This window comes from Molossus molossus, unplaced genomic scaffold, assembly GCF_014108415.1.
Source record: "Molossus molossus isolate mMolMol1 unplaced genomic scaffold, mMolMol1.p scaffold_m16_p_3, whole genome shotgun sequence".
Lineage (NCBI taxonomy): Eukaryota > Metazoa > Chordata > Mammalia > Chiroptera > Molossidae > Molossus > Molossus molossus.
Window position 1 is genome coordinate 13385887 of NW_023425366.1, and position 21822 is coordinate 13407708.

The 21822-nt window shown below is 48.1% G+C and overlaps 1 protein-coding gene across 1 annotated transcript in view; it reads right to left on the minus strand.

Annotated features, from left to right (window-relative positions):
* Window positions 1–375: 375 nt before the first annotated feature.
* SPEF2 (sperm flagellar 2) overlaps window positions 376–21822 on the minus strand; it is a 158002-nt gene continuing 136555 nt past the window's right edge. Inside the window, exons 33-37 of the mRNA XM_036280192.1 lie at window positions 21442–21534; window positions 13961–14140; window positions 7457–7711; window positions 7193–7315; window positions 376–465 (exon numbers count right to left, since the gene is read on the minus strand). Of these exons, the coding sequence (XP_036136085.1) occupies window positions 376–465; window positions 7193–7315; window positions 7457–7711; window positions 13961–14140; window positions 21442–21534 (741 nt within the window). The remainder of the gene's footprint in view (window positions 466–7192; window positions 7316–7456; window positions 7712–13960; window positions 14141–21441; window positions 21535–21822) is intronic.

Here is a 21822-nt window from a genome sequence, read left to right on the forward strand (position 1 = left end):
GGTTCGGTTCCCGCAAGGGCATGTACTTGGTTGCAGTTTGTCCCCGGCCCTGGTTGGGTCATGTGGGAGGCAGCCACTCGATGTGTCCCTTTCATGTCGATGTTTCTCTCTCTCTCTCTCCCTCCCACTCTATCTGAACAAAAATATGGAAAAATGTCCTCGGGTGAGGATAAATAAAAAAAAAAATACATTCTTTCTCACTTTGGATTTTTGCTCAGAAATGTAAGATTTATTACAGAATATTCTCAGAGTTAAAGAATTCTGTTATTCAGTTTCTCTCATAATCTGGTAAAGGTCATTTCTACACTTACAACAATAAACACATGCCAAACACCATGTTTACATCGCCAGTTTGTACAAATCACACTCTCATTTTCATTTCTTTTCCTCTGTAAGTCTTGAGGGAGATCTCTCTTCATCACTTCCTTGCACATGCTCATTCCTTTGGAGAATTATTTTAATATCCTAAGAGAAGAGATTCAAAGAGAAGTTACAAACATTTATAAATGACAGGACTACCAATCATTTACTATATGGCAGTGATTAAAGTTGTTTTCTTTTCCCTTTGATAAAATTGCTCTCTCTTTAGTTTGACCCTGCCCTGCAAGTTCCTAGCTGTACCCTTGGAAAGATGTCGAAGACCTTGGAGCCTGCGTTTCCTCATTTAACAATGGAATTTCCATGTTAGATTAAATAACATTTATAATAGTAATTACACAGTGTTTGGCACATAATGGGTAAGCCAAAAGATGATTTCCCTATTAAATGAATTAAAAGCAGTATTCACCTTCTATTAAAGGCAAATTCTAATGCTAAATTAGTCACGTCTACAGATTTGTAGACTTTTAGAACAGTAGGATGTTGAGGGGGTGAGGACTGCCTCATTTATTCATGTTTTTTAAAATTTTTATTTATTTATTTATATATGTTTTTACCGCCCTGGCTGGTTTTGGTCAGTGGTTAGAGCATCAGCCTGTGGACCAATGAGTGTTGGGTTCGATTCCGGTCAAGGGCACATAGCTTGGTTGCAGTTCATCCCCGCCCCTGGTCAGGGTCTTGTGGGAGGCAACCAGTTAATGTGTCCCTCTCACATTGATGTTTCTCTCTCTCCGTTTCTCTCCTTCTCTCTCCCTCCCACTCTATCTGAAGATTAAATAGAAAAAAAAAATTCTCCGGTGAGGATTTTAAAAAAATGTTTTTAGAGAGAGAGGTAGGGAGAGAGAGAGAGAGACAGAAACATCGATGTGAGAGAGAAACCTTGATCGCCTACCTCCTGCATGTCCCCCACTGGAGATCGAGCCTGAGACCCAGGCGTGTGCCCTGACCAGGAATCGAACTGTGACCTCTCAGTCCATGGGATGATGCTCAATCCACTGAACCATACTTGCTCATCTCTTCATGGTTTTTTAATATTAGGAATAGAAGACTCTGTCTTTCATCCACTTAAAATACCCGGCTTTGTTACATTTTAGATCACAGATATTTAAAAAAAAACAAAACAAAAAAACCTTGAAATACTGTCACGATGTAGAAAGGGTACAAACACGTAGAGAATGTAGAGTTACGTTTATGCAGTTTCTAATTTGTTTCCCCCTACACAGATTTAGGGAAGTGCTTTAAGAACAAGTTTCTTTTCTTCAGAGCTGAGTTCCAAAGGTTTCACTTTGACTGTGGTCATGTCGCTCACACAGATACGAGTTGCTTCTGCTGAGTGACACACGCGTTGCTTATGCAAGTCACTGCCAGGAATCAGAGCGAATTATTTTCTTGAGGGAATGTTTCTTTGAAAACACAGAATTTCTACATCCAGAGGCCAGGCTCGAGTGAACTCATAGAAGAAGAATGGCTGCAGCTATGACTAGTCCTACCCACATGGCTCTGACCAACAGGTCTTCCGTGACTAGTGCGTGTACCAAAGCTAATGCTGACGACCGACCGTCAACTCGGGGATCGAGGGATGAGCTGACCTGTGATTTGCTAACACTCCACAGCACAGGGAGAATTATAAACTCCAGACATTTAAACCAACCTTGGACAAGTTTATAGCTGAAATCAGTGGCTATAATTTTTAGGAGCAGTTGATTGAGAACAGTTTCAGAGAGTCTGGAAATGTTTGACCTAGGAGCTTTGAAAACACAAGGCGCTGAAGCAGCCATCGTGTTTTGTCATAAAGATACAGGAGAAGTTGGAGCCTGCTTTAAAGTCAGACCTTGAAGACAACACTAGGATGAGAGTCCCTTCTAGTCATACTTATATTTACAGGTATTTTGTCCTCCTGTAATTGGGTCTTCACACACATTCTCCTGTGACATTCTGATTTTAACACTAAAAGATTTATCATTATCGCCCATGGCAGGGAAACCTTAATTTTAGGGCTAGATGCTTCATTTAGAGGTTTGCTAGAAGAAACCTGCATGTACTCAGATTTAAGAAACTACATTTGTGAGGTTGGTGTAGAAAACCGGGTGTTTATTTGCATTTGCAAAAATATTTGTCATAGGAAATTAATTGACTTTACTCACTAATAACCAAGTTACAGTATTCTCATTACTCTTCTCACATTTAAACCAAGCATTTTCTTAATCATTTAGGAATATTATTTGAAAATAACATTTTTTCATCAGATCTAGTAGAAGTTAATTGAACAGCTGTAAAATCCAACATAAAATCTGAATTTTCTATGTGGGTTTTCCTGAGGCTTCGGTTTGAATCTTTTGTCATCGTGGCCCTGCACCAGAGACAGCTTTCTTTCTCTCCGAGAGCAGACGCTGAAGTCAAGAGATGAACATACCAGCCTATTGGTTCTTCCATATATAATGTTACACGGCTCAGAAATATTTCCTGTGCACTGCAATTACCAACATACCACCGATAATAACAGCAAAAACACTAATGTCTAACATTTATTGAGTGACTTATATCTGCCAGGCACTTTTATATGTATTAAGTAATTTAATCCATACAAGAACCCCATGAGGTGTGATAATTAACCCTATTTCACAGATGGGGAAACCAAGGCCTCAGGAGGTCCCTTGCCCAAGATCACACAATTTGTTGGTATGAACCCTGCGCACTGACTGGGTTCAATCAGTGGGTCCGGAGCCTGCTTTCCTAACCACAAAGCCAGGCCACCCTCTAGCAAGAGCCAAAATAAAACATATGAAAATAATTATGCATACTTGGTTTTTCAAATATATATTTTCAAAATGTTGCTGCTTCAAAACACAAATCTTGTAAACAGAGCTGTTGCCCAACAGAGCTGTTAGGCAACAACCTTCACTTCCCACTGTTTATAACAGTAAACAACATTTTAACCTGAAAAACCACACTCTAGCTTTTGCTCTACTTATCTTGAGAGATCTTCAAATAACATCACTGTGGTTAAAGTTCATTTAAAAATGTGATCTATTTACTTGTACATGGATAACCGGAGTGAAAAATGATGACAAGTCTTCTCTTTCTTTCCCTTTCCTTCTTTCTTCTTTCCTTCTTTCTTTTTCTTTCTTCTCTTTCTTTCTTTCTTTCTTTCTTTCTTTCTTTCTTTTCTTTCTTCTTTCTTTCTTTCTTTCTTTCTTTCTCTCTTCCTCTCTCTCTCTCTCTTCTTTCTCTCTCTCTCTCTCTTTCCTCTCTTCTCTCTTCCTTCCTTCCTCTCTACCCTCCCTCCCTCCCTTCCTTCCTTCTTTCCTCCCTCCTTCTTTTCTTTCTCTGTTTTTTCTTCGTTCCTCCCCCTCCCTACTCCTTCTCTTCTTCTTCCCTCTCTCCATCCTTACTTCCCTTCTCTCTCTCTCTCTCTCTTTCTGTTTTTGCTTAGTGAAAATAAGAATAGAGCGTATTACTGGAAAGAGAACTTCTTCATTTTAAAATGTCAGAATTAAGCCTTTTCAGGTTGCAGGCTCGTCTCCTTGATTTGCAGTCATGAGTAAGTCCTGATGCTGTGTCCCTGACTCTCACAGATCCCGCAGTGGAGTGACGGGGCAGATGTGAAGGTCAGGGGAGGGGAGTTGAAGAAGCTGACTCAGCAAAAGCCTTCTGCAACGCAAGATCATGAGACGAACGGGCTGACAGACTCTTTCTGCTAGGAGAGTGTCAGGCCATCCTGGTGCGGTGGAAAATGGGCCACTGCAGCTTGGCACCTTGAGCCAGGGAACATTGGGGAATGTGCGGAGGTAGTTTGGGGATCAATACTTCAAGATGCTCTTGGAATATAGTGGATAGTGGCCTGAAATGTTAGATGTCCTGCCCCACTGGAGACAGTCCTGGGCAGAGGAAACACATCCAAACTGCCAGCAGGACTTCGGCGAAGGTGTCTGCGAATCGAAGACACTCCTTCCAAACGCGGGAAGGACACATTAAAAGGAGCCTCGTGGATGCCTCTCCAGGGGCGGAGGCAGGGCTGTGGGCTGTGTCCTTTCTCAGGAAAGTGACGAAAGATCTCTGCAGGCTAACCATGTTTGGTCATTCTGGGCAGAGTGTGGATGATCCCAAATTGTCCTGTGAAGGGAGTTTTTCTCCCACTCGGGGAGAAAATACTTGTGGTATCATTTTATGCTCCTACTTATTCTTGGCAATATAAGATGAATCTTATTGCCAGAGTTCCTAGGGATTTTGAAACCTCTTTTACTGGTTCAAAACAAAAGGGCTGTTCCCTGAAATAGAACGAAGACATGGGATGAAATGCAGTTTAAGGTCATGGGCTTCTGGAACCCACCTTACCCAGGATGATGTCTGTCAGGAGGAAAAAAAGGGGGGCAGGGCCCCACAGCTGGCAACTCCCACGTCCTGCGTGTGACATCAGTCACCTGCCTCTCACCGCCCCTTTGTCTAGTTCTGATGTGCTCCATCCCCACGGACCCCAGGGCTGCACTGCCTCATGCCTTCCCCATCTGAAGAGGGAAGAAGGCTGATCTTTACTAATGAACGAATGAAAGAGAAGATGCTGAAGAGAGACTGCAACATACTAGTTTCAGGGCAAACAGTAAATGTTTGTGGATGTGCAAATACAGCAGCTTGGAATAACTGCCAACTGCGTTTCCAAATATTTCGAACCCATTCAAATGAAGAGACACAGATAATTTTTAAAGAGAGTCCTAGAAAATGTAGAGACAGAATGATCTGATATGGTTAAGAGACAAGGAAACACTTAGAGATGGGGAAATTAATGCCATTTCACAACCCTGCTCACAAGTCCACCGCTCTCCATCGCTTTTCAAATCAAATCCACGTTTCCCTGGGTGACCTCTGGGTCTGTGCAATCTGGCCTGATCTTGCTGCTCCGATGGGCTCGCCGAGCCCTTCGCACACTGCCCTTCAGATGCCCTTCCAATCTTTGCCCAGGCCTCTCTCTCACGCAGGACGCCGCCTCCTCTCCACCCCAACAGCAAATGCCAGGGAGACACCCTCCCCTCTCCCTCCGCTGTCCACACCTTGGCTGTCCTTAGAGAGTCACCTGGCATCCACACCCACAAAAGCCCTATGTTTAGAATGCCCATAATTGTGTGCTTGGGTGAGTCACCTTATATCCTTCTCATGTGCTTCCTGCGGGAAAAGTTCTCTTGCAGACAGAAGTGTGTTGCTGGAGAGCAGCCGCTGAGCTGGGTGTTCATGGACCCGCCTGGTACTGGCGCCAGCAGTGATGCTCGGTGGTAACCATAACAGCCAGCCTTTCCCTAGTTCTTGCCAGGTGTCAGATACCATGGCAAGTGCTTCGGACACACAGTCTCATTTAATCCTCACCACAACCCTTTGACTAAAACTGGCTGTTATCTCCATTTAACAGACGAGAAAGCCACAACCCAGAGAGAGCTGAGACATGGCAGCAAGGAACAGACGGACAGATCTCAGAGGGAAGGGGGCGGGGGAAGGCGGGAAGAGATAAACCCAAGAATTTATATGCATAACCAATGGTCACAGACAACAGTGCTGTGAAGGCCTGGGGGGTGGGGGTGGCGAGAGCAGATTGGAGGGGGTCAATGGGTTAAAAAAGGGGGGACATCTGTAATACTCTCAATAGTAAAGATAAAAGAGAGAGAGAGAGAGAGTTAAAGTCAGGTATCCAGGGAGTGGTAGACCTGAGGTTCAGTCTCATGACTTTCTGACCCCAAAGCCTGTGTTCCTAAAGGCCGTCATCATACTTTACTACTAGTGCTTAGGGTCTGCTAGCTTATTAGAAGTCAATTTCAATTATTCCTAATATAGGTAATAAAAGTCGTATAAGAAAAGATTACCAATTCAGAACAAATAGATCTAGATACAAAGATATTTAAGTCTGGATGGTCTCATTTCTGGACCTAGGAATGTATCACTGGGAAGTCAAGAGAGCTGCATCTTACACACTGGTATTGTATCAAAGTGAAAGTGCTTTGATCTGAAACTCAGCAAACACATTTTAGTCCAACACACAGCTAGCAGGAGCCAAGTAAGAGAACTTGATGCTGTCGAACCGGCATCTGAGAGGGTTACAGCAACTTGCCACTCTCTGGAGCGGGTCAACCTCTTCCTTCCAAGTTCAACGTGCAGTTGGAACGTGCTTAGTTACTGTGTGAGCTCCGACGTGCAGTTCATCGTTACGTCCTTCCGCTGGGTTGTCTAGTCTTTATGGGTTTTGTCTTCAGTTTCCTCATGTTGGACACTGTTTCCCTGATGCCACCCAATCCTTCTCAGGCACTGTGACCATATGTACGGCACAGACAATGTGGGCCATGCATATGTCAGCTCTTGGCTGGGGATCATGGTCTCCTCACCTCTCCTTGGCAAGGAAGGATTTTATTTCCAAGCTTTTCGATCACAGGCTAGGGTCATTAGGTGGCTGGGATGATCAGAACACTAATGCTGCCCTCCACCCAGCCTTAACTATCACCTACCTCCGGCTTGCTCTTGTAGATCCAAGGTAGCCCCACAGTCCTGGTGAGGCAGCTCCACTGTCCTGAGAGTATTACCCCTAGAATTACTAGTGTCATCCATGGCACTGGGAGTATCCCAAGTACTGAGAGCTACCTGCACTGTGCCTGACCTTGGAGCCTTGGGTATTGCGGGCTGGCCTGCCTGGCCCGAAGCTATTACCAGCTCAGCTTCTGCAGAGCCTATCCTGGCCGAGTCCAGCTTTCCCCCTTCTCTGCTCACCCGCATTTGAAATGTCCCACGATGCTCTGAACCAGAGCTCAGCCAATCTAGGGTGCCTTTGGGGGATACTCACAGGAATTTTATAGGCGGGATAACTTGAAATCAGGTCTTGAATAAAAGGATGCTTCAAAAGAACAGTGACTTCCATTGGCTCCAGATTCTTGGCACCCAGGTCCTGAAATACTTTTATGAAGTTCTTTAAGAAAGATAAAAAATAAAATAAACTTTACAATTCTGCAGATGTTAAAAAATGTACTTAAGAAATTCCCTAAAAATATGCTCCAACTTGGGGCAACTTCCCTTATGCCCAGATCGCCCCCTTGCCCATCTCACCAACCTCTGCGTAAATGTTCTCTGTCATCAGGTGGCTGGCGAAGCGGTTGGCGTCTTGTGCTTTGCTTTGTCCTTGGAACACTTTGAGCAGCGTCTCCACAGAGATCCTCTCCGTGTTGGCATTTTCAGGGACTTCCTGTTCCTTGTCCTCCCTCACCTCTCTCCGTTCTCTCTCCTCTCTGAGGTCCTGTTCCCCGCTCACGAAGTTCTCAGTCTCGGGACACTCCTGGACTGGGCTCTCCTCGGTGAAGAAGTAGGTCTGCACGGACACATGGAGAGAACAGGAAGTCAGATGCAGTCTTCCCAGTAACGGAGACATTTACACACACCAACTTTGTCCCACGTTGTTTATGTCATGGAATGATAGTGCCTACCACACCTAGCTAACAAAGTCTGGAAGAGCACACGATTGCTGAACTGGTCTGCAGAGGCCTCGGTGGGGGGTCTTATCACTGCTCTACGTGTTGGCTGGTGCCAGGCATGCGGGCTTCCTCAGTGAATGGGCACTGGGGTGAATTTCCGTCACTGGTGTCAGGCTTCTCCACGTCGATGTCGATTTTTAGCAGGATTTGCTTTGAAAGCTGACTGCAGAGGAGAGGTTATGGCCAGTTCGTTTCTCAAGTTTGATAGATTCTAAGTGAAAGGAACATTTGCTGGGCTACTGGAGGTTAAACCTGGCTGGACATTCAGAAGTTAAAACAGAAAACACGTTGGACAGAAAACAAGAAGTTAAAACAGAAAACAAGAAAGGCAGGCTGGGTTCTCGCTGGTGCTGCCTGAAACTTGGCCAGGACCCACAGACTCCGCACCGACACGAGTCTGGTAAAGAGTGCGTGTTCCCACCGTGGCTTCCTGAGTGTCAGAGGCCCAGTCATCGTAGGTCTAGGAATTGATGCTGAAGAAACAGTGCTGTGCACAAAGACTTTTGTCTGTGGATGTTCATTCAGTGTTATTTCCAGCAAACAGGAAAGCTGTAATCCCCCAAGTGGGGAGATGGCGACATGAATTATAGTATACTTTTGTGATGGAAGACTGCACTGCCATGGGCGTTTGGGTTTAGAAATCAAATATCTAGTGACACGAGAAAACATTCACAATAAATGCAAAAAGAAAACAGAACACAAAATAATAAATATGCTAGGACCTTCATTTTCTAATACTGCTGTCCTTGTTAGTGAAAAAAGGAACAGATGTATTAAAGGATTTACAGCGGCGGTTACCTCTAGTTAGTGGAACAGGTGACTTCTTTTTTACTTTTGTACTTTCCAGGTTCTCTACAGTACATCTGCATTTACCGTATTTACTGTAGTAAATGTGTATGTATGCGCGTGTGCACGTGTTTCTGATGGTGAGGTCATCAATGTTTGGTGATTTGCCATAAAAAGTTGGGCATTATCAGACTGCTGACTGGCCTGCTGTCAGAGCAATAGGAGTGTTGATTCTCCTTTCCCTCATGAAAGGACAAGTACTAATTCAGGCTTAAAATAAGAGAAGCTTGCCAATGTCTGTAAATATTCAACTCAGCAGAAGCATTAAGTGCACAGATCATGTGTGTTCTTTCCTAGTTACTTAAGTCCCAGGTATATAAGGATTATGACACAGAGCTAAGCCTCTAGTATTCCTAAGTACCTATAAGGGATTTGTCGGGGCTGTAGGCAGAGTAATGAAGACAGGTTGTCTTTTTATAACTTTGTGTGGGTTGAGTTTTCATATCTTTTGGTAAATTGGGAATTATATCTAAAAGAGAGAGAGAGACAGGGAGGGAGAGAATGCTCTATCAGGTGAAGATTCGGGAATTAAGTATATCTATCTATCTATCTATCTATCTATCTATCTATCTATTGATCTATCAATTATCTATCCATCCATTCTCTTCTCCATTTTAAACAACTGAAATGCTACATGGCAGAATCATCCAACTGGCCATTTTGTCTCCACCTAGGAAGCTTGGGGATCATCACACTGGCTACCCATCAACAACTTCCCAGGACAGTACGACATTTAGGATAGTGAAATGAACGCAGAAAAGATGTAAAACTACTTGCTGAGTGAGTGAAGAACGCATTTCTGCTCAGATGCAGCAAAGGTGCTGGACACACAAAGACAGAGCCTGTGGGTGAGCCGACGACTGATCAGTTGGAGGAGCGGGCCGCGCCAACATTAAAGAGAGAAGGGACCTGGTCTCTCCGCACTATTTCCATAGAGAGGGACCAGCTTTTTCAAGGCCTGACATAATCAGCACGGGATGAATGTAATTTTTATTTTAGCAAAAGGGTAACAATTTAGACATTTGAAATCTTAGCGAAGAATTCTTAACTTATTAATGCCAGAGGATGCTTTTTAAATGTTTTCTGTGTTTGCTGTCTGGCGGCTGGGACAGGATAGAGCGAGCGGTTCAGAGGCAGGGCCGGCGGGAGCCAGGCCGCGACCGGGCCTGCAGCAGCCAGCTCGGCGTCCCGGCAGGACTGCAGGGCGAGCGCAAGGCTGCCTCCTCCAGCAGACATCTTGGAAGGGTCCCGACTGTGAATGAAGATGCATGATCAAAACCAGAACGCCAGCTTGGAGAACAGCCAGTGCTTCTGAACGAGCCAATTCTGTGTGAGTCACGTTGTCATCAGCTTGTGGCACTAGCAAACCATGCCACACGCGGCCGATGCTCAGAGCCGCCCCTGAGGACTCTCAGCAGATGTGTCCCCAGAATGGCGCCAGACCACGCATGTCTATGTTCCATCAGCTCAGTCCGTCCTCAGGGGCAGACAGGTCACTCACGGGACTGATGTGGACAAAGCGTCAAAGAGCAACATGGAATAAAAATGTGTGTTTTCAACCCCAGAGCTTCAAACGCTCTGCCAAGAAGCTTTAAGAAGACTTGCAAAGTGGGAGATTCAAGCTCACCACTTACTAAATTCCAGCGTCATAACCCACATCACATAGGTCAGACGAACCATTTTCCAAAATGTCAGCTTACTTCAACTTTCACTGGGACCAGTGTATACTCACTAGTGCTTTGCTCTTGGATGTCTTCTAAATTCCCCCAAGAAGAAGGGGATTTTAATAGGAGGTCTGCACCACATCAAACAGAATGCCTGAGTCTCAGAAAAGGAGTAAGAAGAACCGAAGTATTGGGGAGATTTCTAGCTGTTTATGTGGAAAGCAAGAGAGATCTCATTCAGCGCTTTGGGAGTGAGCATGAATCTGTTGGGGGTGTTATTTCTGAGCAGGCTCATCATGGCTTCCTGAGATGGGGTTGCCCAGGAAACGAGAACACAGTTGGAAGGGGCACGGAAACAGAGCGACATAATCGGAGGCAGGGTTGCAGGACAAGGGGAGAGAAAGAATGAGGGAGGTGGGTGGATCCTGAATGGCAAAAGCTCCTAGGAGTCACTCCAAGCTGGGGACAGGCCTGTACCTGTGTGCGGGGTGCACGCCTTCCATCTGCTGTTCCGTGGTTGTTGGGGGTCAGTTCGGGTGCAGTGCCCTTGGTCTTTCAGAGAGCTCTTGAGAGAAGCACTCCAGGGGAGCCGCTTCCTGGGCGGGGGCAGCAGCTGACTCTGCACAAGTGATTCAGGGATAGAGGATGTTCCAGGCCCTGCACTCGCTGGCTGGGCTGCTACCCACCAAGGCACTTGTCTGTTGCTGTGGCAACAGTTCTAGCACAGGCTTCCTGTTTCCTGCTCTTTCTGGAGCTGTCTCAGCCTGGAATGTCTGCTCTCCTCTGCTTTCCTTTGCGACTGGATTCTGCACCTTCCCTCTCTCTTCCTCCCTTCTTTCCTGCCATGTTTGCAAACATTAGCTGAACACTTGGTATGTGGCAGCTACTTTGGGGTAACGTGCTGTCCCCAACTCAAGGTAGAAATCACGTAGCGGTAGGGTTCCGTAGATGAGCAAACCCCTTCCAGAAAAAGTAGCTCTACTTCTCGCCTCTTTTGCCCCCCTGCAGTCTGGTGTCAACCCAGCAGCCAGGGAGGGTCCACACATGGTGGGTCAGATGGCGACACTGCAATGACTTCTCCTCCCATCTCCCGGCAGGGCCGGGGCTGGCCAAGCCCTCTGAGCCCCCTCCCCCTCCTGTCCAGCTCCAAGGGCTGACTCTCGGTTCCCTGGAAACACCAGGCGTGACCCCACTGCAGGGCTTTGCATTTCCTGCTGTCTTCACCTGCATGGCCCCTCGCCTCCCCCGGGCCTCTGTGTACGTGTCTCCACAGAGGGACGGCTGTGACCACCCTCTAACACGGCACCCCCCCAACTGCCACATGTATCCCTGCATTCTTCATTTCCTGCAGAATTTGTTGCCATTTGATACAGTCTATATTTTACCTGTTTTACCCCAGGTCAGGGGTTGTTCTCAGTACCCAGAGGTGCTGGACACATATGTGTTGAACAGAGGCACGTACGCACGCAATGGCGCTCGGCCTCCCGGAGAGGGTCTGAATACAACGGCAGCCCAGTTGAGGGCACACTCAGTGACCTCAGTGTCTGGGGATCCGGACGAATGGCCTAGCAGCTGAAACTGGCCTTGGGTACTGGGGAGGCCTTGGAGCCTTCGAGATGAGATGAGAGTACTCCAGGTGGAGAAAACAGCAAGAGCAAAGATAGGGAGGTGGGAACGAAAGAGGCGTAAGCCCCTCTTTTGAAGGATAAGGCCCATGTAACCATGTCCTTCTTCTGTGTTCTCTCCATGGTCGGACATCACTGTCTCATTTCTGCATGAATCGGGGAAATTAGATGGAGCTCCCCCAGGGAAGCAAATTTGGTTTCTTCTATGTCCCTTGTAGAGCTATGCAGAGGGTGTAATTTACAAAGCTAATCATCTAAGTAATTAATCCACTCAGTGAAATAGTCACTGAGCTCTGTGCCAGTAATTCAGGATCAGGGGTGCCGTAGGTTCGGGAATGCAGAACGAGACAGATGGCCCTGCACTGGCCACAGGCCGGAAAGGAAGCTGACCCTGAACAGTTGCCCATGAGCAGCAGTGTGAAGGGAGAAGCACAGGACGCTCTGGAACATCAACCAGGGCGTGGGACACCATGGCAGGGCAGAGGTCTTGCGGAGGACAGACATTCATCTGAGACCTCGTGGCAGGCTACGTGCGATCATGCCAGTGAGGTGAAGGGGACAATCTCTAGGGGATGCAGCCCCATCCTGGGGACAGTGGCCAACGTGGTCCTAGTGAAGGCAGAACGGACCTAGCCCCTTATTTATCTGGGAAAGTTGAAACGGGCCTTCTACTGTCTGAGAAGACAGCATTGTCGCGTGGGAACAGGCCTAGCTGAGCTCTCTGTCGCGGTGTAAGTGTTGACGCGACGTGTACAGCACACACTCAGCATCTGTGTGGCCTCGCTTGGGCCCTGAGGGGAGGGAAAGGACATCCTGTTTATCTGCTCAGGGACACAGTTTAGGGTTGTGTCTAAGTGTCACAGGAACTTCAACCCCCAACCCCAAGGAGCTCGGCATCCTCTGTTTGACCAGCTGGTCTGATAGGAGGAGGAGTGTGGCTGGCACGTCTGAGGAGTTTGGGCGGGATGGAGACCCCTCCCCTCCGAGTCCACCAAGGAGGACCAGGAAAAAGCGTCCCACCACGAGTCACAGCTCTGTCCTCAAAAGATCAGGGCAAGACTAAAACGTCATGCCCATGGGCACCTGATAAGGAGATTAGTTAGTGCCCTGTTCTGGGGCTTTCCACCTGCCTGTGCCTGGGAAATCTAAGGGGAGTGTGAGCTTTATCAGATATTAAGCTTCTCTGTCCTTGGATGCAGGTGATACGAAGTACCAGTGGATTTCAGCCTCTGGGCTTTGTCCTGAGACACTATCAGTTTCACATATACGTGGATGCGTCTAAGGCCTGAATGTGTTGTACACAGAGTTTCCGTAATGTGGGAGAGACGAATTGGGTGGATCCCCAGTACTTGCTCATTGATCAGGATCAGCACTGCATGCAGAACAAAGGCTGTCCTTTACAAAGAAAACGTTGCTTCTCCCAAGAAACTTTGAGCAATTTTTTTTTAATCCTCACCCGAGGACATTTTTCCATTTTTTGTTCAGATAGAGTGGGAGGGAGGGAGGGAGGGAGGGAGGGAGGGGGAGAGAGAGAGAGAAAGAGAGAGAGAGAGAGAGAGAGAGACATTGACATGAAAGAGAAACATCGAGTGGTTGCCACCCACACGACCACCCAGGGCCGGGGACAAACTGCAACCAAGGTATGCACTCTTAGTGGGAACTGAACCAGGGTCTCTCTGGACCGCAGGCCGATGCTCTAACCGCTGAGCCAAACCGGCCAGGGCTGAGCAAATTTTGATTTTAGCATAATAGCATTTTTTTCTGTGCCAGTGGGTCCTTAGTTCTTAGTCTAATAGAAGAAGACCTTATTGAAGACCTGTGTCTGTAAAGCATTGTGTTAGGTGCCCAGGGAAATGCGGACATGAAAAGAAGACAGTCGTTGTTAGAGGTTTAGGATCTCCTGACACCCACTCCAAACCCCAGTGCTGGTCTGTTTCTGGAACTCAATTACCTCTTCTGCAGGAGGAGTAGCGGTTTTGATCGGTTGGAAGATATGAGTCCCAGTAGCCACACTGAGGGCCCTGTAGACCCCTTCCACAGGGTGTGGGTGGCAAGCAAAATAAAGCAGCATCTGCGTGTAGTCAAGCAGGGGTGGGTCCTTCTCAGGGTCAGCAAAGAGCCTAAAAAAAAACTGCCACACAAAAATAATTTCAGTCAAACAGAAAATGCATGTAGCCCAGTAGTGAGTCCAGGCAGGCCATGAAGACACCCTTCCTCCAGCAGCTGTAGAACGAGGTCACTTTCTGAGGACAGCACCAGTAAAACTAACATAGAGTGGATGGTATTAAATGAAGAGCATGCTAAGTTAAAAAAAAAAATCATAAAAAGTCAGGCTCGAAATTCTAATGGTAAAGAAAACTGCAGGCTAATCGATGGTATTGACATCTTTAGGGAAAATGTGCTAAGAAAGATGGCTGGGGCTGCCTGTTAAGTAGGAAAAGGGAACCCCAAGAGCAAGGACCCCTCTGTCTGTCCTCAGCGCCATCCTGACAAACTGGGCCCTGACTTCTGAACACGAAGCTCTGGTCCACCCCTCTCTGTGGGGACTCTGGCCACTGAAATCTTGACCCTGGCTCACCTTGCTCTGAACTCCACACTCACTGCGGACAGCACTGTGACTCTTCAGCGCGGGCTCGCCTCCAGGGACAGCGTGTGCTGCGCACTGAGCGTCGCTGGCCTGGCTGGCACTTGGGAACCTAACATCCTCTGGGGCCCTGCAAAGCTGATGCCCTGACCTGGACACACAGGCCACACCTAAGTCCTGTGCGGTGTTGTTTGGGGAGGGGCTGGCTCTTCTCCAACACGTGCATCAAGGACCTGGAGGAGCTTTTAAAAATGCAGGTTCTAGAGAAGGAGGTGGTTCTGGAGCAGCCAGGGTTCCGCAGGTTTAGCAGGCTCCCAGGTGATTCCAGTGTGCTGGGCCTGGCCTTGGTCCAGAGAGACCAAGCTGTTCTCTATCACCAACCACCTTCACAACGGTGAGCAAATTTAACCAGGCACACGTGAAGTTGAAAAAAGAAATTTCAGAGATTTGACACATCTAACAAAAATTTAAATGGAAAAAACTTTGATTGGAAAATGCATAGAATCTGTTGTGTCAACAAAGCAGAAAAGAAGCATAGAGTTTGATGGGATCTGCAAGTTCATTCATTCAGACACCCCTTCATCAAACATTCACTGAGTGTCTGCTGTAAGCTAGGCACAGGGCTAGGCTGAGATGTTTGAAAACACCCTCTGATGCTAAGGCATCCTTAGGTTTTCCAGGGGTCATGATCCAGCTGGTGGGTTCATCCAGGACTGTGCATTTTCTCATCTTCTCACTGGCCATCGAGTTACTGCAGGGACTTCCAGCAGGACCGGAAGTAGAGGGGGTGGACACTGAGACACACGGCCATGGCATTGTCCTGGGTGCTTGGCTCTCATTTCTTTCACACGAATCACTGAACTTTCATATTATTTCTATTGAATTACTCTGATAAGTACTATGCTGGTACAACACATCATTATTCTGTTAACAAAGACATGGAATGTGATGTCTTGGAGAAAGGTGTGAAAATAAAATAGGTTGATATGTGGACACTTTCTGTAACTACGCAGGCTTATGAAATCAATGAATTGGACGTTCTGAAAAGGTAAGGCTTGCTATGTTCTCATGATCATTGAAACTGTTGTAGCGGGGCCCTGGCTGGGTACTCAGTTGGTAAGAGCATCACCCCAACATGCCAAAGTTGCAGGCTTGATCTCTGGTCAGGGCACATACAAGGAGCAACCAATGAATGCAGAAATAAGTGGGACAACAAATCTCTCTCTCCCCGCCCCCCCCACCTCTCTCCAAATCAATTAACAAAGTTTAAAGTATTATAATAGGCAGAATTCTAAGAAGGCCTCAAAGGATCCAACCCCTGGAGCACATCTCCTGTACACTCCCCTCCCCTTGAGTGTGTGGGACCCATGAATGTGGTGGGAGAGTCCTTCCCACGAGGAGGTTACCTTCCATGGCGAAGGTAAAAGGATTTTGTAGGACCTTAAAGTTCTTATTCAGTTGATTCTGAGTTCATCAAAAGGGAGCCTGACACTGAGCCCGCCTTCATCAGGCAAGCCCTCTAATACGCCCAGCCCTCAGGGAGAGAGCTGAAGCCCGCCAGACGCGGGGCGCCTGAGACGTGGCCGGGGCAGCGCAGCCTCTGGGAGCTGGAGCGCTCAGCCCTGCAGCTGCCCGGTCTGAAGTCCGCCAACAACCCATCTCGGAAGCCGGACTTGAAACCAGCTTGCAATTGGCCTCCGCTGAGGATGCAGCCCAACTGATTTCTTGATTTCAGCCTCGCGAGACCCTGAACAAAGCACCCGCTAAGCCAGGCCTGGACTTCCGACTTACAAAAACTGTGAGGAAATACATCGGTGTTGAACATCTTCGGTGTGCGAGGCATGGACCTTTCTAGGTGCTTGAAATGCATTTACCAGGAAAGAGAGAAAGATGCCTGCTCTTGAAGGGGAGGACAGAAAAAAGAGAATACATAAAATAAATCAAGTAAATTAGATAATGATTATGGAAACGTAGAAAAAAATGTAGGCCAACCAAAGGGGACCTGAGAGTGGGGGCGGGGGGTAGATGGCAAAATTGAGAAGCTGAAATTTGAACAAAGCTTGGAGGGGCAGGGACTGAGGACATCCCAGGTAAGAGACAGGCAGAGGGGCTGCGGAGGCCACTGTCGCTCGGTGGGTGTATGTCTCGCGTGTTTGACCGACAAGCAGGAGGCCAGTGCAGCCGGGACAGCTGGGCCAGGGGCAGAACAGCAGGAGGTGGGGTGAGAGCAGGGGAACAGTCAGACCACAGCCAGGTTGGCGTCCCAGGACTTCCGCTTTCCCTCGGGGTCACAGGCAAAGCTATGGGACGGTCTGAGCAGGGGCCGCCGTGATCGCCTGCAGTCTGAGCCAGGAAAAGGGAGAGACAGGGAAACATCATGAGGCTTTTGACTGGGGCTTGGAAGAAGTGGTCTGATCCTGGTATTCTGTCTACCAGATCGTCCCGAGGGATTGGATGTGGGTTTTGAAACAAAGAGAAGAACTGGGGGTGACTCCTGGGGTTTTGGCCTAAGCGCCTGGAAGGGCAGAGTTGCTGACTGCGCTGGGGATGGGGACGGTGGGCGGGTGGCGGGGATGGGAGGTCAGGGACTCTGTTCTGCATGTGGCCAGTGTGGGTGTCCACTGGAACATTCAAGTGGAGGTGTCAAACGGAAAGTGCAGCTAGGAGTCTAACACTTGAAAGACAGATTTGGGGTAGAAATAGACATTTGGGATTTGTTAGCAAATGGCTAGTACTTCAAACCATGTGCTTGGCTTCAACAAATATTAATAGAATGATGGGAGAATTTCACATGGACAGAAGCTGTGGAGAATTTGAATATAGTAAAAGTCAACGGACTGTTCTCAGGAAATCCCTAAGGATTTCTAAAACACGGAGTAGTGCTCGGGGTGTTGAGTGTGTGGGAAACTGGGAAGCCAGGACAGAGCCTGCTGAACCTCGTCAGTCACTGGATATTGTCACTATCGGGGACAATGATTGACAGCAACAGAGGCAGGTCCCAGGGCTCCTTTTTGGGGGATGCAGCTGGGCCTTCCATCCAGTGCCTGGACCCTGAGTCATCCAGGCCCTCGGACAGGGGTCATGAGCTGTCTCCAGGGGCCCCTGCTGGAGGTGGCTCAGGGCACCCTGGATCATGGAAAGCACAAGTGACAAAGCTGGAGAGCTGGAGGGACCTCAGACTGCAGCCTACACCTTCTCCTGGAGAGGATCCAGTGAGTCCCAGCAGAATTAAGAACTGAGGCCGAGGATCCTGACCTCAGAATTCCCTCTTCTTGGGGCATCCGCCCCCCCCCCCCCCGATTTGGTCTTTCCTATTCTCCTTACAGCCAGCAAAGGAAACTTGCTTTACGTTTTCTCTTCGCATCTCTCTGCAGCATGTTAACCATTAACCGCGCTTTCCCGCGTATAGTTAGCGAGGTTAGCGTCTGCTCAGCTAACACCGACAGGGCCACTCACTCACTCTCCACAGCAGCCCCATCGGAGAGGGGTCAAAATGGCACAGAGAGAGGTTAGGTCACTTCATCAAGACCTCAGAATTGGTCAGCAGTGGAATCTGTGCTTTTAATTCCAGTTTCAGAACATGAAAATGTATGTAATGCTGAGCATCCAGAGCCTGAGACAGAGAGGGATGGGAAACGCCACCCCTTCCTCTTTTTGTGTCCTCTGGATACCACACACACACACACACACACACACACACACACTCACACACTCTCACATACACACACACACACACACTGACACACACTCTCACATACACACACACACTCTCACACTCACACCCACTCACACCCACTCACACACTCACACACTCTCACACACACGCCCACACACACTCTCACACACTCACACCCACACACCCACACTCACACACACTCACCCCCCCACACACACACACTCACACACTCACACTCACACACTCACCCACACTCACACACTCACACTCACACCCACACACACACACTCACACTCACACACACTCACACTCACACACACTCACACACTCACACCCACACACACACTCACACACACTCACACTCACACCCACACACTCACACCCACACACACACACACACACCCACACACTCACACTCACACACACTCACACATATACACACACACACACTCACACCCACACACTCACACACACACTCTCTCACACACTCACACCCACACACACTCACACACGCCCACACACACACACACACTCTCACATATACACACACACTCTCTCACACACACACACTCACACTCACACACACTCACACACACCCACACCCACTCTCACACCCACACACTCACACCCCCTCACACACGCCCACACACACTCACACACTGACACCCACACACACACGCCCACACACACTCTCACACACTCACACCCACACACACTAACACACTCACACACGCCCACACACTCTCACACTCACACCCACACACACACTCACACACGCCCACACACACTCACACCCTCACACCCACACACACTCACACACGCCCACACACACTCTCACACCCACACCCACTCACACCCACTCACACACGCCCACACACACTCACACTCACACACACACACTCACATACAGACACACACTCACACACTCACACACACTCACACACTCACACACACTCACACACACACCAATCACCCATCCTTTGCCCCATGAGAGCACTTCTTTCTGAGGCTTCACAGTCCTGCCTCTGCTCCCAACTTTGTCTCTTCCCCTCTGTCACTTTTCAGCAGTTGGGGCAGCAGCAGGTGGGAGCCACTCCCTTCCTTGGGGCCCAAAGGCCCCTCCTGCTTCACTGTCACGGTCCGGGGGCTGACCCACACCGCCCGCCTTCTGGCTTTAGCAGCTGGGTGAGCAACTAAGAGGCTCTGCCCTTGACTGATGTCCTTTTTAAGTTAAATTAAATTAAAATTTTAAAGTTGAATTTATTGGGGTGACATTGGTTCACAAAAGCGGACAGGTTTCAAGTGTACAACTCAACAAAACGTCACGCGCACAGTGCATCGGGTGCCCCTCGCCCCAGCACAGCCTCTCTCCGCCCGTTCTCCTCCCTTCGGCCCGCCTCCCACCTCCTTTCCCTCCGGCCAGCGCCACACTGTGTCCGTGGGCGACGCAAATATGCTTTTTGCTTAATTCTTTCCCCTTCTTTCATCCAGCCCCCTAGCCCCTCCCCTCTGACATCTGTCAGTCAACATGTATCCACGTCTGTGTGTCTATTTTGTTCGTCAGTTTATTTTGTTCATTAGAGTCTACATATAAGTGAGATCACATGGTATTCGTCTGACACTTCTACAAACTTCTGCCTGGAAAGGAAGGTGCTATCCAGTCTGCTGATTTCTTCTCAGTGAAGACCCTGTTCTTGCTGCAGATCTCGGAGGGACGGCCTCCCCAAGCCTCACGGGAGAAACGACCTCAGTCACCCGGTGTCCCGTGGTGAAAATGCCCCGAAAGGCCAGCCTCCGGTGCTGCGGTCTCAGCCACCCTGCCCCCTGCCCTCCTGCTGGCTCCAGCAGGTCTGCTCAGGAACTGCATCCGCCTGGAGGGAACGGCCCCCTGAGGTTACAACTGGAGTCATGTTCAGTGTTGCTCCGCAATGTCGGACTAACGGTTGGCTGGAAATTGAGCGATCAATACGCACAGTTTGCTGTGATGTCTGCAGCTCTTCTATCTTTTATGGTTTGGCATATTAGGATATTTCAAACTTTTACACTGAAGTCAGAGTAGTTTTTAGATTTTAAGGTATTGCTTCCTCTTGTGGCCGTAGGAATAGAAGGTAATAATAATATTAATACTGTTATTATTATTATCAACATATTACCACTATCATGGTACTATCATCAACAATTACTATTGATAATAGTAACATTTTTGATAACAATAAAAGTCTGATGGGCCATGGGCAATACCGTATGCAATTCTTGGTATGTATGTAGTACATGTTAGTCAAAACAGAAAGGAATGAACAAAGACATATATTGGTAAAGTGGCAGTTTTTATCCTAAGCTTTTAGAATTGGAAGGACACTTAGAGACAAATGTGGTGAGTGACATCTTAGCTTATTTGACAGGTGAGAAGAAAGAAACCAGAGAGGCCGTGGAAATTGTCTGGGATCACATGGAGAGTCAGCAGCAGGTCTAAGGGTTTGGCCCCAAGCCCGCCCCCCTGGCTCCTCTGCTGGTGCATAGTGAGTGTTCAAGTCTGCCCAGGGGACACGGCGAAGGAACTGGAGGGTGACAGTGGTGTCTAAAACAAATTACACAAGTGGAAGAAAAGACAAAGAAATTGATCAATGTCAAAAGTACTGAACAATTTTTTTTAATCCTCACCTAAGGATATGTTTTTATTGATTTTAGAGAGGGGGTGGGTAGGAGAGAAAAAACACCAAGGTGAGAGAGAAACATCAATTGATTGCCTCCTGTACAACCCCCAACCAGGGATTGAGCCTGCAACCTTGGCGTGTGCCTAGGAATTGAACCTGCAACCTTGGCGTGTGCCTGGGAATTGAGCCTGCAACCTTGGCGTGTGCCTGGGAATTGAACCTGCAACCTTGGCATGTGCCTGGGAATTGAACCTGCAACCTTGGCGTGTGCCTGGGAATTGAGCCTGCAACCTTGGCGTGTGCCTAGGAATTGAGCCTGCAACCTTGGCACGTGCCTGGGAATTGAGCCTGCAACCTTGGCGTGTGCCTAGGAATTGAGCCTGCAACCTTGGCATGTGCCTAGGAATCAAACCCAAGACCTTTTGGTATGTGAAACATCGCTCCAACCAACTGAGCCACCATGCCAGGGCAAAGTGCTTTTTTAAAAATAAAAAAAAATTAAAGACCTCAGTCATTACCTCTATAAGATGCTCCTGCCGATTGAATGGCAGCGGTTCAAGAGGATTTTCTGGAATTTTTATATCTTCATCCCCTGTAAACCACAGACCAGCCTACAAAAAAATAAGAATCAAAATTAATAATGTATCATGCTGAGATGTAATTGTTCCTTAAAAGCCACAGAGACTAACCCACCTTGTGCAGGTGTCTAAAGTAGGCTGAAGTGCCCTGGCCAGTTTGGCTCAGCGGTTAGAGCGTCGGCCTGTGGTCCGGAGAGACCCGGGTTCGGTTCCCGCTAAGGGCACGTACTTCGGTTGCAGTTTGTCCCCGGCCCTGGTTGGTCGTGAGGGTGGCAGCCACTCGATGTGTCCCTTCACGTCGATGTTTCTCTCTCTCTCTCC